The following is a 17,206-nucleotide window of genomic DNA, read 5'->3' as shown; positions in this document are numbered from 1 at the left end:
AATTACTACAAATAAAAAACCTGAAAAGAAATATTAAAATTAATTTGTGGAAATGCTGATTTTTTTCACTTTATATTTAAAAATTTTAAGCTGTATTATCCTCTTAAATTTTTTTCTCTCTGCAAGTATTTGTATGTTCACACTGAAGGAAAATGGATCAGAACCCCCATCTTTAAAATGGAGTCAAGTTTCAGTGTTTCTGAATTCAGAAAACTGAATTATGTAACTAGACCAAACACTTCTTCAGGAAAAATAAAGGAGGAAGAGGAGGAGAACAAAAAGTATGGTAATATTTTAAAAAATCATTATTCTCAAAAACTATTTACCTTTTAGCTATACTTTTAACTCACAAAGTAAATTTAACTCTGCACTGAAGATTAAATTTTCCCACAGAAGTGATGTAGAAAAAAACAAATGTAAGAAATACAATGTATACTAGTTGTCTTTAATTTTTAAAAAAGCCAAGGAAAAGAATGATGACAAATTATGGCATCCCAAGTCTTCCCACCCCTATTCCTAACCTGGGAGTGAGTCTTGAAAAGAAATAACCCCTCTCTCAGGTTAATTTTAGAGCTAGACTCACTCAGAGGAAGAGATGAAGCACCAATCAACATCATTCAGTCCCCCCAACCTCAGCCTAAAATAGCCAGGTCACTGAGGCAAAACTGATTTGGGGGGGTTAAAAAGGTCTGCCTCTCACCCAGCTGTCTCCTTTCCCTTGTGTGCTTGCAGCCTCTGACTACACACAGAAGCACTTGGTGGTGGGGGTTGGGGGAGGGTTAGAATTCAGTGAAACAGCTGATTTTTAAAAAGTACTAATCAGTTTATCAGCATTTTGTAAATTTTTTGTTTAATACATTTATACTCTTTCCTTTGTCATTTTAAAACATCTGAAAAACAGTAATTTCAGATAACCTTTACACTTCTATTATACTTTTAAATAGAAAAAATCAAGCTAAAAGCAAACTGAATAATATTCAATTATTAACTTAAATTTGTTTCCCTTTGAATTTAGGATAGGAAAAATGTGGGCTGCATTTTACAGGCGTTTAGAGAGCTGAATGGAGATTTTTGTGGGGTGTAACTTGCCTTTGTTTTAGGAATAAAGAGATAGAGTAGTGGATATATTCCCCAGGGAGAAAACCTGAGAGGTGCTTCTATTAATTCCTGAAGATTTAAACTAAATGAGGGAAACAGCACTTAAGGTTTCTGGGACCTGGAATGCCCCGCCGAGTACCCTCTTCCTTGTTCCCCAATATAACAGAATAGATTTCAGGAAGCTGGGTTCCTATTTAGGGAAAGGCCAAGGAACACAACAGCCTTTCTAAGACCATTTTTTAGCCCTTTCAAAAGTAAACACACAGCACCCAGAAGAGTCCCCGGGCAACAGACCCACACATTCTGGCCAAGATAAAAATTTCCCCCTAGCCTCCTAATTTTCCTCTTAATTTTCTTCGCTCTACAGCTTGTATTAGCTTGTTTTTCACTTAAGAGAATTTATTTATTGAATGCCTACTATGTGACAGGCAGTGGAAACTCGCTGGTTTGTTTAAAATTGTTTATGTCAAGAGCCAAATATTAAGAGTCTGAAACGGGTAGGGTCGGAGGAATTGGGGGGTGGAATGCAGATATCGTCCACCTTCTTGTATAGAAAACATTTTTTGTCTACTCAGCAACTGATGGCTTAAAGTATTCAGATTTCTGTAGATTCATGGAAAGAAAAAAAAAATCACAGAAGTAAAAATTCGACAAACACGTGGCTGGCAAGAACAAAACGCGGATTTGGAGGGTGGGTTTGGAAGGTGGTGGAGATGGAGAAGCCGAGTTGGAAGCCCTCCCCCACCCCACTGCTTTTCAGTGCGCGGGGAAAACGGGGTGGGGGACAAAGGTGCAGCGTGCGGTCCTTTAACTCCCGACTTTTGAACGGTGGAAAATCGTCTGCCAGAAGGGCGGTGCGCCGAAGTCGGAGCCGGCTCACTGACTCTGCAAACACCAAATAATAACAAGAAGGAAAAAAAAAAAACCCAAGGCATTCATATCGGTGCAGCTAACACGTGTTGCGGAGTCGGCCCGGGCCGCCGGCGACTGAGACAATGGGGTCGGGAACCGGGAAAGGGAGAGTGACCCCCTTCCTCACCTGCCCTCGCAGCACGCGTGCCCCCGACAAAATTATTTCTCCCTCTCGCAGAACCAGGAGCAAACCCCCAGCTTCCGCCCAGCTCGGGGAGACTCTGGCATTATTGGGGGTCCACCCCCCTCTTGCCCTGGTTCGCTGGGTAAAGGGGCTCCAGGGTCCCAGGGCCGCGCTCTCCACCACCCGCTGGCGCCGTCCCAGCCCCCGCCGCTGGAAACTCGTTGGCCTCGCTCGCCCCTCGGCCTGGGATCCCGGCTGCGCGTGGACCGCACGCCCGGCTCTGCGCCGCGCACCCGGGACTCCGAGACGCGCGGCCAACCGCCCCCTCCCCCACCGCCGAGACGGGGTGCGACCGCCCACGTGTCGCCCCTCGCCCAGTCGGGTCCGTCCCTCGGGCTCCCGGGGCCAGAGGATCCGGAACGAGTTGGTCAAAGGCGAGGGAAGGGACCAGGGCGGATCCGCTTCCCCCTCCCCAGGCGGGCGGGGGAGGGGCCGCCGCCCCCTCCTCGGAGCTGAGCTCCCGCCCCTCGCTTCCCCGAGCGCCGAGCGGAAATTACCCCCTCCCCCCGCGGGCCTGACCTGGGGACGTGGGCGGGGCTTAGCGCTCGGCCCCCCCCGGCCCTCGGCCCTTCTCCCGCCTTCCAGCCAGGATCCAAATCCTGCACCCCAAAAAAGTTCCGAGGCCCGAACCCGGAGCTGGGAAAGCTGCCGTCGCTGTCACGAGAGGGACGGGCGGAGGGACTCCACCTGTCTGCCCCGGCGTCTGGGAGCGAGAAGGGGATCCTTCGGATCTCCACCCTGTCACTCCCTCCCTGAGACCTCCCCCTTCGGTTAGCCCGGGTCCGCTCGTGCGACCACTCCTCTTCCTTCTCTCCACCCCTCCCTCTCTCTCGGGGTCATCTTGGGCCGGAGCCGCGCTTTCCCCCAGGACCCGGAGACGTTAGAGTTCAACAGCTGAACCCAGGGTGTGAGCCATCCTTTCTCCCGAGGGAATCCCGAAACACGATTTTCTGCGGATCCCTGGTTTCCAGCCGCGATCCCCCGTGTTTTCCAGCTTCCCAGTCCCGCGCTCACGGGGCCCCTCAGTCCCGGACTCCCCGAGGCAAGGGAGTCTCCTAGAGCTGGGGTAGGGGAGGCCGAGGACCCCCCCTCCCACACACACACTCAAAAGATCTAGGGGAAAAGCGCCTTTCTTTTGAAACCACCGGCTCGCGCGACCCCCTCCTGAAGACCCCAGAGTCCTCGTTCTCTTTGTCTCTCTCGGCCGTCCCCCGCCTGTCAGTCGCTAGCAGTTCACTGGGGTAGGGTGGGCAAACTCCCCCCAACCCCCGACCACTCGAATAAAAAATAACCGCACATTTTACTCAACCTCGTGAGAGGAGGGAGATTTGGGGCTGGACCACCCTCCCCCAGCTAGGGCCCGGGTAGGGGGATGGGGGGGCGGGGCGCCTCCCTAGGGGCCAGATTCTTGCAAGGGGGAGGGGGCAAGTAGAGCTACACGAAAGCAGCCCCCTCCGACACAGCTTACCCGGGGGGTGAGTTGAGAGCCCACCCCCACCCCCCCGGGTGGGAGTTTGGTGGGCTGGGCTGAATTGGAGGGCCCAAGGGCCCAGAGGCGTCGGGGGTCTTCCCCTGCAGGGTGGGTGGGGGCTTTCACCACGTGGCTTTGCCTTTTTTTTTTTTTTCCGCTCCATTTTTTTTCAAGTCGATTTTATTTAGAGGCGGCGCCAGGGCGGCCGCGGAGAAACGTGACACACCAGCCCGCTCGGAGGGGTTTCGGACAGAAGGGAAGGAGCCGCGCCGCGTCGTCCGCCTCCCAGCGCGCCGCGGGCACTTCTCCCGGGCCTCCCCGAACTCTCCCGCGACCTCTGCGCGCCCTCCGGCCGCCCTCCCCGCCCCGGCTCCGGACAACTTCAAGGGTGGGGTGCAAAGAAAGTTTGTGTCTGCTGCCGCTGCCTCCCGCCTCGGCCTAGGAGGCTCGCAGCCCGCGCCCGTCCGCTCGGCCTTGCCCGGGACCGCGTCCTGCCCGAGACCGCCACCATGAACAAGCTGTACATCGGCAATCTCAACGAGAGCGTGACCCCCGCGGACTTGGAGAAAGTGTTTGCGGAGCACAAGATCTCCTACAGCGGCCAGTTCTTGGTCAAATCCGGCTATGCCTTCGTGGACTGCCCCGACGAGCACTGGGCGATGAAGGCCATCGAAACTTTCTCGGGTAAGAGTCCACCCCCTCCCCGGAGAAAGCACCGCCTGAACAACGGGGACCTGCTCCTCCTCTTCCCTTGCCCGCCAACTCCTCTCCACTCCCGGCCTGCGGGACTCGGCCTGGGCACCGACTTCCACCCACCTCCTCCGACGCCCTCTCGGTTCCCCCTTTGACCCCTCGCCGGTCCCTCCCAGCCCTAGATGAAGAGCTGGAGGTTTTAGTGAGGTGATCCCCTTACCCCCCCACCGACGGGGCGGGAGCCCCCGTTGGCAGGAGCGGGAGAACTCGCCACCAAGACGACCCCCGCGTGGGCGTCCTTCTAAGTCAGGCCCTCGATGCCCGAGGCTGGACGTCCCCCCCTCCCCAGCACTCCCTCCCCTCCCTCCGCCCTAGGCCTTTCCGGGCGGGGAAGGGTCCTCGCTCGGCTCCCGATCTCCAGGGTTTCCGTGGGGACTGCAGCTTTCGGGCTCGACCGGAGAGCAGCGGGGTCCCGCCTCCCGCCCAGGGCCCGGGGCTTGAGCCATTTTGATTTGAAAGTGGGGCGTGAGCGGGGTGGCGCGGCGGCGGCGGCGGGTCGCCATGCTGCTTCCCGAGACCCAGGCTGGGCCGAGAGGCGCGCGCCGCGGCCGCCGGGGACCCTCCCGCGGGGCCCCGCTCTGCTCCCCCGGGCCTCGCCTCCGGGCCGGTCCCGACAGGTGACCGCCCCGCCACCCGAAGCCCTTCTCCCTGGCTAGGCAGGAAAATAAAGTTTCATTCTGCACCCCACCCCCCACCCCCCGCCACACACTTTAGGACAAACGGGGAGCCCTTTCTTGGCTCCCTCTCCCCACATCTGGGAGCTGTAAAGGTAGCCGGCCCACACGGACGCCCTCGCATCTCCCAAATCCGGCTCCCAGAGCCGTCCACGTCTCAGCTAGCTTCAGTGAGAGAACAAAACACAAATTCAAAAAACACGATAATGAATTTATAGAGTCCACCATTCCTCCAGCGACCTTCTTACATCCGGCTGCGGAACCCACTACCTGGATTCCTAGGAAGATCTCAAATCCCAGTAACCCCTGAATCACCCTAATGTCTTTCTCCTTCCTTTTCCCGCCCCCTACCCCCTGTCCAAGCCCTCATATTGTCTTTTTCAATTTAATCTGTAGGGAAAGTGGAGCTGCAAGGAAAACGCCTAGAGATTGAACACTCCGTCCCCAAAAAACAAAGGTAGGAATGAGCTCTTCTCTGGGGAGGGGTCAGCTTGGGGATGCTGAGAGGCTGTGTTTAGGGGTCCATCGTGTCTCCTGGGGAAGAAACCCTTTACTGGCCTTCCCACCCCCAACTCCGGATGTTGGGGGCAGGGAGGGAAGATTGGCTAAGATCTTGTAATGGGTGGTTTACAGCTTGTAAAAAAAAAAAGCTGGGGCTGGGGTGGACTAGGAGATGTTACTTGGAGAAGTAAAAGGGAAAAGATCAATAGGGGAGAAACCTTGGGGTGTTTGTTCAGGTTTGTGGGGCTATTTTTGTAGGGAAGCTAAAAATCTTTTTAAAAGAGTTTAGACTCATGGACATTCAGCAACTTTCTAGCAGGCCTGTTTTTTCCACTCTTCTCTCACCATAATTCTTAAGTGAATTGGGAGAGGGGTCCCCTTTGACTTCCTAGGGGAAGCGGAATGAGTTCCTGCCCCCTAAAGCTTGTGCTTTATTTATATTTCTGCAACAGGCAAAGGCATAATTTTTTTTCACAGACCCCTACCTCTAGTCCCTCCCCTCAGAGGTCCACCCCTTCCAACTGGATTTTGCAGATACCCTTTGGCTGTACTATCCTTTCCGAGCCCCCCACCCCCACTCCTTCAGTCCATTGTTACAAGGGGACCATCTGGGGTGAGAGCTTTGTGTTCAGGCTGTGAGCTGGGGCTCTTTGGAGGGTCTAGAACTCCCTGGATGAATGGGTGTGTGTGTGTGTGTGTGTATAAGTGTGTAAGAGAGAGACTGTTCCAATACCTTCCTGTCCTCTCTTTAGCAGAGGGGGTACCTCTATCATGTTATCCCCAAAACTGATTCATAGTTCATATCTTTCATTGAACTCTGGCTGGGAAGTATAAGGGCAGAATCTTTCTGCAGACCTTACTTTAAACGTGTTGACAGTGGAAAATTTTCTCTCCTGTTGCAGTCCCCAGTAAATCTTTGATCCGTTACCCCCTTCATTTCAACTGGAAATTTGCTGCATTTCAGGATAGTCCCTGGCTTTTTCTGGGTGGGAAGGTGGAGGTGGGTCACTGTGCTTTTTTGAAGGCAGTTAAGAGGATCTACAAAGTTTAATGTGAGAAAAATCTGTTCAGTGCTTTAGCTTGAGATATTTAAGTAACATGGAACTACTGTATCTATAGATGATCAATATGACTTGTAAGTATGTTTACAGAGCTTGTGATTTAACCTCCAGTGCTTGAAATACTCTGTTATTGGAAAGGCAATTAGGGTTAAGGAATAAAGAACCAATAAAATCAGAAGAAAGAAAAAAAAGTATTATTTATTATTTGGAAGCATTTCCTGGAGAAGGGAATAAGAAGTATGTACACTGACATCAGTAGATTTACTGAGAAGATAGTGGATTTTTGAACTGAAAGCTGAGTGTTTGAAACTTGTTGATGGGAAATAACCAGAATAACTGGAATTCTGAAATATGTGGAATTTTTTTTCCTTTTACTTTAAAGGATGGTTTAAATTTTAAAGGGAATGAAGTGAAAAGCAAGAAAAATAGCAAAATGTGATGAAATGGAACCCCAAACATTTATATTTTAATTTTCATGGTGCTCTGTATTTTATGGATCTTTTCCCCTAAGCCATCTGCTTGCTTTAAAGCCATTTTTAGGCTTCTTGTTCCCTCCAAAATGTATTACTGAGGGCTTCTTTGAGTTGGGAAAGGGTGGGGTTTGTGAGAACTGGGTACAAAATCTTCCTTTCCACACCCATATTCAAACTTTTGTGTATTCTGCCCCCTTCCTGAAACAATTTTTGAGCACAAACATTGAGTCAGTTGTGTTTTGTTCCTCTGAGTGGTGGTAAGGCACTTCATTTTTCTAGAATGAATCAATTTTTGAAGTTTTAGGATTTAAAAAAGGGTTTGTTTTCCTGAAGTCGGTTTGCTCTATCATTTTGTGTTCTTTGAGGAAGCATGTTGTGGTATGTGTTCTCAGTCTGTCTGAAAAGTATTTCTTCAGTTAGTTTGTTCCTGACTTTTTCAGTTTTGTGGATGTATAGAACAGGAACTAGTTAATTAACTATGTATTTTAAGCAAAATGAACAATGGTGCACATATATGTATATATATGGGGGGGTGTTTGTGTATGTATATATATTGTTCTCACTGCTTAAAAATAGAGGAGAACTCTTCTTCATGTACTCAGTTCCAAATGAACTATGGCTTTAAAGATTTCCAAGAGATTCATAAAAACCTCGCAACCTAGTATGTATATATATTGTTTTCACTACTTAAAAATAGAGAACTCTTCTTGATGTACTCAGCTCCAAATGAACTATGGCTTTAAAGGTTTCCAAGAGATTCATAAAAACCTCCCAACCTAGTTCTTGGGTTTTTTGTTTTGTCTTGTTTTTGTTTTTAGAGGGTGGGGGTTAGCAAGCAAAAGATACAATATTTTTTAGCAGTTCCCTCTGAGTAACTGATTTTGAAGTATTAATATATTTTGTTTTAACCTTGTATCTATTTGATAAATACAGTTTGTTCCTTTTTAAGAACTCAAGAGAATGAACACTATACTAAACTGAAAACATTAAATTGAATTTTTTAGATGAATGGCATTAAATTTATCTTGAGATCACCTTTCCAAATACCCTCTTAGTCAGTGTTGGAATTTTAGTCAAAAGTTTCAGCTTACTGAGAATTTATATAAATTTACTGCCAAGTGTTAAGACAAAGGAGGGAAAGCAAAAGCATTTTAGAAACAATTGAGGAAAGCATTTGTATTTATTTATTTTTAAATTTGAGACACTTGAGTAGTGAAGGTAAAAGGATATCATCCTAATGAGACTTGGGTATTTTGGAAGAAAATTCCTTAAAAGGGAATTAAAGTTTTGTTTAATTGACCACTGTGTGACTTTTTCTAGAGGAATGTGGCCTAAAGATAGCATACCTCCTGTCAACTGGTGTCATCAAAATAAAAGGTGTTGTTAAGAAGAAAAAAAGGAAAAATGTATTCCGTTTCTCTAGGTGAAATGTGTTCAAGATGAAGACTTTGATTTTCTTAGGCAGGTTAGTGTTGTTTTCTCTGACTTAAAATGAGGTGGGCTAATTGAACACTTTTCCTTGTATTTCTAACTATCAAAAAACACACAAAAAATGATTTTCCAGCCAAATGAAGTGTGAGAACTCTCAGAAGAGTATGTGTGCAACCTTTATTCTGATTTTATGGTTTAATTTTTAAAAGTTGGTTGTTTTAAAAATCCCAGTAAAGGGATGGCTTGTGAATGGCAACAAATATTTTTAAGTGATTTGTGGAGACACCGAAGAAATAACTGGATCACTGAATGTATTCAAAACAGACAAAATTTTTGCCTTCAGGAATGGGTTTGCCTTTAAGGAAAATTGTTCTTATGAATTATAAGAGAAGCAAGGGAATGTCTTTTAAAAAAAACTGCAAAGGAGGAAAAGTACTAGAATGGGAGTATTTGCAGGCACTTTTGCCATAGTGATTATAGCTGAAAGGTACATTTGACCAGGTCTTCAAGGAGTAAGTTGAAAGTAGAAATAATTAACACTTTTAGTAAAAAGTTTAAGTAATAGCAGTTTTTTTGAGTTTTAAATAAGTTGAAAAAAATCAGTTGATTCTTAATTTTTCTGCACTGTTTGGAGGAAAGGTGGAAATCAATTCACTCTTGCCATTTTAATTGTCACCTAGAAAGTAAATGTTTGCAAGTTAATTTTTTTCACTGCTAGAGAAATCTTTAACTTAGCATTTAGTGCTCAGTATTTGAAGATGACTTTCCTAAAGACAGTGGTATACGACTGTCCTTTGAAAGAGCTGTAGGTTTCCAGAACCCTTGGCTTTCTAACCCAAAGTAGATGAAATTTTACTCCAGTGGTTTCCCAGATGGAGAACTTTTGCGTAAAGAGGTGGAAGAATTGTAATTCCCATCACTAATTTATTCAAAGTATAGTTAACTGCTCCACATGTAAAATTGTAATGACATAGACTTTGCTGGAACAAGAGCAAAACATTCTTTCTTGTAATTATGTTTTAGAGGTGAAATACATGACGTTAACCATTGGAAGAATCTTGATTCAAAGCTTCAGAGCGTCTAATCTTTTAAAATTACCTTAATATATGTCATTTGAATCATACTTTACGTGTTTGGGTACTTTTAAGCCTCGTTTTTTTTTTTAGCTTATTTATTCTGTAATGTGTAACAGTTGACAAAGATACCATTGAGATAGGCTTGTGAGTATAAAATTTTTAAACACTAAATTTTTTTTTTCAGATCTGGTTTAAAGTGAAAAGAGGGAGACTTAAGTGCTATTTGCAGACGTTTAAGGGTTTTTGTGATGAAGAGATACAGATTGGTTATATGTGTGTTGATTTGTGTGTGTGTGTGAGGTGGTGTTGGTGTTGGTCATGTTGTCATTAGAATAAATGTATGAACCAAACGCGTTTGAAGAACAGACATTTTGCCAACTGTTAGAATTTAAATTCCATATTGTTCGCTCCCCATCCTTTTAAAAGATTCTTAAAATGTGGCTAATGCCTTCCAGAAAGTGCAGCTTAGATTTTGGGATGGGAGTGTTTGGGAGAGAAAAGGGGAGGAAAAAAGCAGCAGGGGAGACTGGAAAAATCAGACGAGTTAGTCCTGGGTTGGAAATTCCAGACGGGGAAAAAAAAGAAAGAGAGATGGGGGTTGGGGTGGATTGCCCGCTTCCCTTTTAAAGAGGAGCGGCCGGAGGCGTACAGCGACCGACGGGAGAGGGGCTCTCAGACACCAGGTTTAGAAGACGGTGTTAGATTCAGCCCAGGGCAAGGCGATTTTTGCTTTCGGAGTTGCCTGCCTTCCCTTCGCTTTTTCAAAAAGCAGAGAAAGTCGAGGCGGCGCTGGAGGCGCTTCCTGGAGAGCCCGCGCCGGCCCCGCTGCCCTAACCCTTCCCCGCTTCCCCGCCCGCCGCAGCCCCAGCCCAGCCCCGGCCTCGCAATCTCTGCCCGCTCCGCGCAGGGGCCCCCGCCTGCCTCTGAGCCAGTCCCTGGCCGGGAACAGCCGCAGGCCTGGGTCTCCGAGGAGGGCTTCCTTTCCCAGGGTCCCCGAGACCCCTGGCTGCGACGCGTCGGCCCACAGCCTCGCCTTGATCCTGGGAACCCCCAGATCCCAAACCTCGCCTCGGCTTTCCCGGCCTTCCACATGGGGAGAGGTCCCAGGCCCCATGGTGCAGACCTTCCAGCGCCCGCACTGTCTCAAGACCTTTCTATTCTAAGGCAAAAGCTAAAGGCTGGTGGGTGAATGTGGAGTGAAGAGGCAGAGGAGACAGGAAAAGAGCGGGTCAGGGGAAAGTAAAAGATGAGAGAGGTGGAGAGAAAATGGAAGTGCCTCTAGTTGCTGCCCTATCCCATAGACCTGAGGTCCTTAGCCATAGGGCATAGAACCTTGGAGAGTTAACAGAGTGTGATGATATTTAATCTTTAGTAGATGGACTGTGTGTCCCCACGTCCCAAAGGCTGACTGAAACAATAACAAAGGGAGTAATAGTAACCAGAGGATCTACCATGGGTTTTATTTAGTTGTAAATGATTGACAACAGGTCTTTCAGTTGGCCACTGGTGAGGCTGTGGAGATCTTTCTCAGGGTCTCAACCAGTGTTTGACTCCATGTTAGCGTCAGATTTGCATACTATTTCCACCTGTGTCCAGTCCACACCTTTTAAATGTCTGTCAAAAGAAATAAGAAAAGGTCTGTCCTTGAAAAAACGTGGAATCAAAATGTATGCTTTTTTGGTAATTGATTTGATTTGGCTGGAAAACAATCATCCAGGAGAGCGCCTGTGATGGCAGCACAAACAGGGAGATGTCTAGTCCTCGGTTTGTTAACTGTGTTCTAGCAGAAGAACCTGGAGTTTGTTCACAGGGGGCTCTGTACTTTTTAGTAGGTCCAAGGGGTCATCCTAGTATTGAACAAGCAGAGTCAGCTTTGTAAGCCCTGCCTCTCCTTTGCAGACAGTAGGTTTGCAATAAAGAGGCATGGAGTGGAGGAAGAAGAGGCTTGAACAAGCTTTCACCCTACATGCAGACTGCTCAAATAAGATGTGTGTTGATTATGGGTAAATCACAGGAGAAGAGTAGGTCTGGACCTCATCATTTTAATATAGTTGGAGAAAACTTGATTGCGAAACGCTGAAATGTAACTGTATACAGAACAAACACCACCAGAAACGCAGTCCTAGTGCAGAAGTCCAGGCTTCCAGGATCTGATGTTCTGGTCGTGTGGCAGAGAGCATGGTGAGCCACCAGTAAACTGCTTTTGTATGAAATACAGAGCAAATAACTGGAAGAGTAAAAAAAGAATTTTTCACTAGATTGTCCGGATATTTTCAAAACCCCTAAGGACAAGTCTGATTTATTAGACAAGTGGCATTTTGGTGGCTAAAGGCATATATAAGCGACCGGTCAGGATGGGTGGGAACTTTGTTCATAGTTTGGGGGGGAGGTTGTGGAGATCTCTGTTAGAGAGGAGACAGAAGTGAAGGGTCCCTTTTCATTTTCTCTTTAACTCTACAGCATATCTGTTTTGTGGATGTTAGTCAATCCTTTCAACATTTCTTTAGGAAAAGTGGGTTAAGGAAGGCTTCATTTTTACTCATTTTGAGTTAGTTTCAGTTAAAAAATTAGTTTTTCATCCAGATGTTTTGGCCACTTGGAATGGAAAATGTTAAGTCTGAGTGAAGTTTGATTGGATGGTTTAATTTAGTTAATTGGATATAGTTAGAATCTTTAAGAGGAGAAACGAGAGAATTTAGAAATTTTTAAAAGATTGTTTTGTGTAAAGATTGTTTATGGAGTCTGAGTTCTTTGGCAACAGGAGCAGGGAGGACAGCAATCATTTTCAGAATTCTTGGGGCTCAAGGAGAGAGGAAGCACTATTAGGTCAGAGTTTCATGACCTTCCCTAGGTCCCTCACTCAGTCCTACAGGAGTGTGGACACCTTTCCAGGTGTCTCCAGAGATCTCCGAAGAGTTTTGGAGTCAGGCAATGACTGGGAAACTGGAAAAGTTAATTAATCTCCTTGAGCCACCATGACCTTAACTGTAAACTGGTGCTCCCACACATTAGCTATTCCTATTCTTTGTTTTCGATATGGACTTGTGCCTCCTGTGTTTGGACTGGGTGTAACCATTGGGCTATTTTCCTAAGGCAGTAGGTAGGATGATCAAGTCCACTTCTGTGAATATGGTGTGCATTTTATGTGGAACAATGATGGGTAGGTATATTGAAGGGGATTTGTGTGTAGGATGCTTTTGATAACCTGTGTGCTAAAAGGAAAGGCCACCTTTTGGGAAATAGAGGTGAAGCTCATCAGGGCAACTGCCAAGAACCCCTAGATAGGGGCCCTACCATTGTCTCTTAACCATCCTTTTAGAATAGAGCATATTTTCTATTGTTGATCCTCAGCCTGGACCAGGTTCCTCACTGAAATTTTACCCTGGTGCCACTCTCAAAGGTGCTTGAGGGTAGGGAAACTGGTGAGAGAACTCCCCTGATTCTGCAGATGAGGTAGGTGCTGTGAGAATTTCAGGTGAAGGGGACCCTTACATCCTCTAGAAGGTCTGAGGAAGGAAGAAATAAGCAGCTTCCCCTACCTGGTAGGAGATGGGCATGTTTGTCTTGAAGTTCTGCTCTTACTTAAGCTAACAAAGGAGGCATTCAGGAGTTGGGGGTCCCTTGGATTCAGAGGTAGTGACTTCATCCATGGCTCCCCTCCCTGTGCCGTCTTAGATGGCAAAGCGGTGGTGGTCTCAGTGTTTTTCCCTGGTCTGGAAGTAGTCTCCAAAGGTGTACTCTGGACCCAGCTTCATGTCCTCTTCCTTTCTTCAGCCCTTTCTGCTCAAAAGGGACAAACATACCTACCCACCGACTTAGAGCCCCTTTCCACGTCTCAGTCCAGAGAGTGAGGATGGAATCTTCTCTTAGTGGGGTGGGGAGGGGTAGGGCTTTCAATCCGGATGTGGTTTTTGACCATTTAACAGGCTTGTGACTTTAATCAGTTACTATAAAGGGTTTTACAATTAGTTTATGTGGAATGATGTGTGTTGCCTCTTTTCTGGAGTGGCATTTGGGATTGCTTGGGGCTTGTCAACTTTCCATTAGGTACTCTTGAGTAGGAGAAAATGAGGGGAGACAGGAACTAAAGTGGGGGCTGTTGGGTGGAATAAACTTGTTGGGGCTATCTATTCAGAATTAGACATTTATGCCACTTCCTCCTCCAGGTCTCTAAGTTGCTTGGGAGGAGAAGTCCAACTGTAATAGAGAGCAGTTGCCTTGGCAGGATTTGGAGACGGAACCCTAAATTAAAGGGCAAAGACGATCCTTCACAGACGTGGCTGTTGGTGGCTGCAGCCAGTCTGTTCTGAGTGAGGACTGGATGTAAATTAGATGTTGGTTGGGGAGACAGCAGGGTTCAGAAGAATAATCTTTTCACTTCTTTTCTGGAGTGTCCATTCCAGCAACTTTTTATTTAATGTGGAAGAAGGGAAAATCTAGCTGGCTGAAGTTTCATTTTAAATAGAGGGGTTTCCTCCCAATGTTTATTACCATTTGATTCAAAGCTGCTTCTGCTGACTTTTTAGAATAGGCTGGAATGATATAAGTCCAAAATAAGCTGTGGGAGGCAGGAGGGGGAATAAAATGATTTCACAAACCTCACAACCTCACAGACCTCTCAGATCATCTTTATTTCACTTTCTAACCCTTGCCCCTGACCATCTTGGGTAGTTTCCTTTAAACTTCTGTTTTTTTGGCTGTGCCCCATGGTGTGTGGGATCTTAGTTCCTTAACCAGGGATGGAACACCTGCCCTATACATTGAAAGTGTAGAATCTTAACCACTGGACCCCTAGGGAATTCCCTGAACTTCTAACTATAAGAAGAATAATGCCTGTCTAGGCCTAAGTTCCTCTCTGACACCACACGGTCAGCCACTTTAGTCTGAGTGTAAGGGGGTCTTGCCACTCAATCATCAGCCATTTTACGGGATGAAGTGGGGTGTAATTTTAAAAATACATATTTACAACTAAATCATGTAAGAAAATATTTAACTAGACATCTGATAGTTTGCATATTGCTCCAAAACTTGGTACCTCTATTCATGCATGTATGCATGCATGCACTTATTTTTATCTATTCAGACTCTGCTATTGACATGCCCTCTGCCAGGTACAAGAAATAGAAAGAACAGGATGTAATAAAAAGACAGACCTTAGTCTTTAGTGTGGAGCTGCAAGGAAATACACTTTATCAGATAATTTTTCTCCTGGAGCTTTTAGGTTTCCTCCTCTATCCTTGTTTTTTTTTTTTTTGATAAGCTGTGTGGCATAGTAAAAAACTTAATTTTAAACTAAAAAAAATAAATTTTATATTAAAAATTAAAATTAGTAAGCAATAATTAAAATAATTTCATGAAGTAAAATATATAGAGCATAAAATTGACCATTTTTAAGTGTACAGTTCAGGTGTACTAAGAATATTCACATTGGTGTGCAGCCATCCTCTCCACTTATCTCTAGAAATCCTTTCATCTTGCAGATTGAAACTCTGTACTCCATAAACAGTAACACCCCATTCCTCCCTCCCTCCAGCCATATTTGCATCATCGGTTTTGATTTTCTTACATGGTGGTTGCCTCCCCATTTTATATAAAATGGGAGTGTTTGCTCGACCCTTCTCCTGAATTAAACATTTGCTTATTTATTGGTTTTTATCTAGCATTATTTGGTCTTTTTCAGGGCAGGGAATGGAGACATAGGGAGAAGGAGCTGCACAAAAAAAGGTGCAAGATAACATTCCTGCCCCTCAGCATTTTCACTTTAGATCCAAGAAAAGCTGTGGGACCACAGAAGCCAAGAGACTGCAGTGGGAGGCACACAACCTCAGGAACTAGCAGGAGGTAGGCTTTGAGTGAGTGTAAGCTGTATTTCGGAGGATGGGCAGGAAAAGTAGGAGTGGATTCGGGAGAAAACCGTGGGCAGGCAGCGAGATGTTTGTGGGGTGATACCTCTTCTGGAAGAGAGTGGTGGTATCCTAGTGGGGAGAGCAGAGCCCTCCTCCAGGCACCTTCTTTGTGCTGTAGGTCAAAAGATGAGTGCCTTTTGCAATAAGTATTTATTGAGTATCTACTCAGATGTAGGCATTGTTCCTACATTGACTTCTAAGAACCTTGCAGGCATTAGTCTTCATTCCACAGAATGAATGACCCTCTGAGTGGTTATGGTAGCTTAGCCAAGGTTGTACCTTGAAGTGCTGGGATTCAAACTCAGACCTTTGTACCTTCAAGGCTGAGCTCTCTTAGAAGGTGGGAGCAGCTGATCCTTTAAGAGAAGTTGAATGTTTTTTGAGGGAGAGCATAAGGTTAGCAAATAAAAACATGCCTGACATTAATTTTTCTTGTGTTCTGAGCCTCCTAACTCTAGATGTTTTATACCTGCTTTGCATTGTGTTTTCTTCTCATTGGGATTTTCAGGCAATCTTGACTGCTTGAAGAAAACTAAGAATGTTCTCCCTGTGTCTGGGCAGCTGTGATAGGAAATGGGAATTCTTCTCTTAATGAAAAACCTACGGAAAGGGAGCTGAATGAATTGGAGAAGGACTTGAGTGGTTTAGGATTCAGATGTCCATCTCAGCTTGCCCTTTGGCCAGATGTGGGTACACTTTGGGATCTGGGGTCAGTATCTTCTTGGGCCTCCTGCCATCTGAAACCTCCCCATCTCCTAAACCTGGAAAATAAACTGGGTATGTATGTATTTTGAGTTCTAAGAGCTTCCATCCTTTGGCATTCTTGGAGGTGCCAGGGCTGGAGCTTTGGGCTGATTTTTTTTTTCTTTCCCTTTTCCTTTTGTTTAGGTTCAAACCTAGGGAAAATGGGAGGCTGGGGGGAAGGGCAGGGCCCAAGTGGCTTCCCCTCCCACCCTGCCTCCTAGCAGGAAAGGACAAAGAGTTAACCTTTGTTACAAAGCCTACAGAATCATAATTCATAGCTCATACGTGTTTTTGAGGAACGAGAACCTTGATGAGCAGGAGCAGGCTTCATGGTGTGGTGACCCGTGGTGGGCTGGTGTCCACTTGGGACTAGGCACTTAACCTCTGAGCCTGTTTCTGAGCTGTAGAATGAAAAATAAAAATATTCTCAATATTCTGTGGTCTAGAGGCTCAAATCAACCTCTTGTGTTCTAGGCTCACAGGAGAGTGTGGATTGTAAACCCTAAAGTGTTAGTGGCTCAGTTGTGTCCGTCTCTTTGCTAAAGTACTGTGTAAACGTGAGTTATTAATATAAGACTATCATTAACTGATGACACCCCAAGAGGGCGGACAAAAGAATGTCATTCGCACCCCCAGACAAATGCCCTACTCTGCGTGGAGGTGTGACTCTGATTATAAATTTTCTATAGTGGCTCCCAGAACGCCCAGGGAGGAGGTCTTTTTTTCTCGAGGCCCGGAAGGCCTCTTGGTTCCGCGCCCCCAGCCCACCCCACTCCCAGGCCTCAGTTCCTGCCTTCTCAGTGGGAGGCCTCCCGGCCCGGGTCCTGCCTCCTCCCACAGCCCAGCCGAGGTCTCTAAGGAATGCCGCCTCCCGGGCCATTTTCTCCCCTCCTGCTTCTGCGGCCCCACTTCCAGCCCCCTA

At 46.4% G+C, this 17,206-nt stretch overlaps 1 protein-coding gene across 1 annotated transcript in view; it reads left to right on the top strand.

Moving 5' to 3' along the window:
- Positions 1 to 4,174: 4,174 nt before the first annotated feature.
- IGF2BP1 (insulin like growth factor 2 mRNA binding protein 1) overlaps positions 4,175 to 17,206 on the top strand; it is a 39,031-nt gene continuing 25,999 nt past the window's right edge. The window contains exons 1-2 of the mRNA XM_088829000.1: positions 4,175 to 4,349; positions 5,489 to 5,549. Coding sequence (XP_088685126.1) covers positions 4,175 to 4,349; positions 5,489 to 5,549 — 236 coding nt within the window. The remainder of the gene's footprint in view (positions 4,350 to 5,488; positions 5,550 to 17,206) is intronic.

This window comes from Moschus berezovskii, chromosome 20, assembly GCF_049115385.1.
Source record: "Moschus berezovskii isolate FMDL1 chromosome 20, NW_MosBer_1.0, whole genome shotgun sequence".
Lineage (NCBI taxonomy): Eukaryota > Metazoa > Chordata > Mammalia > Artiodactyla > Moschidae > Moschus > Moschus berezovskii.
Note: the sequence above shows the minus strand (reverse complement) of the source record. Positions and strands in the feature narration are given on the sequence as shown.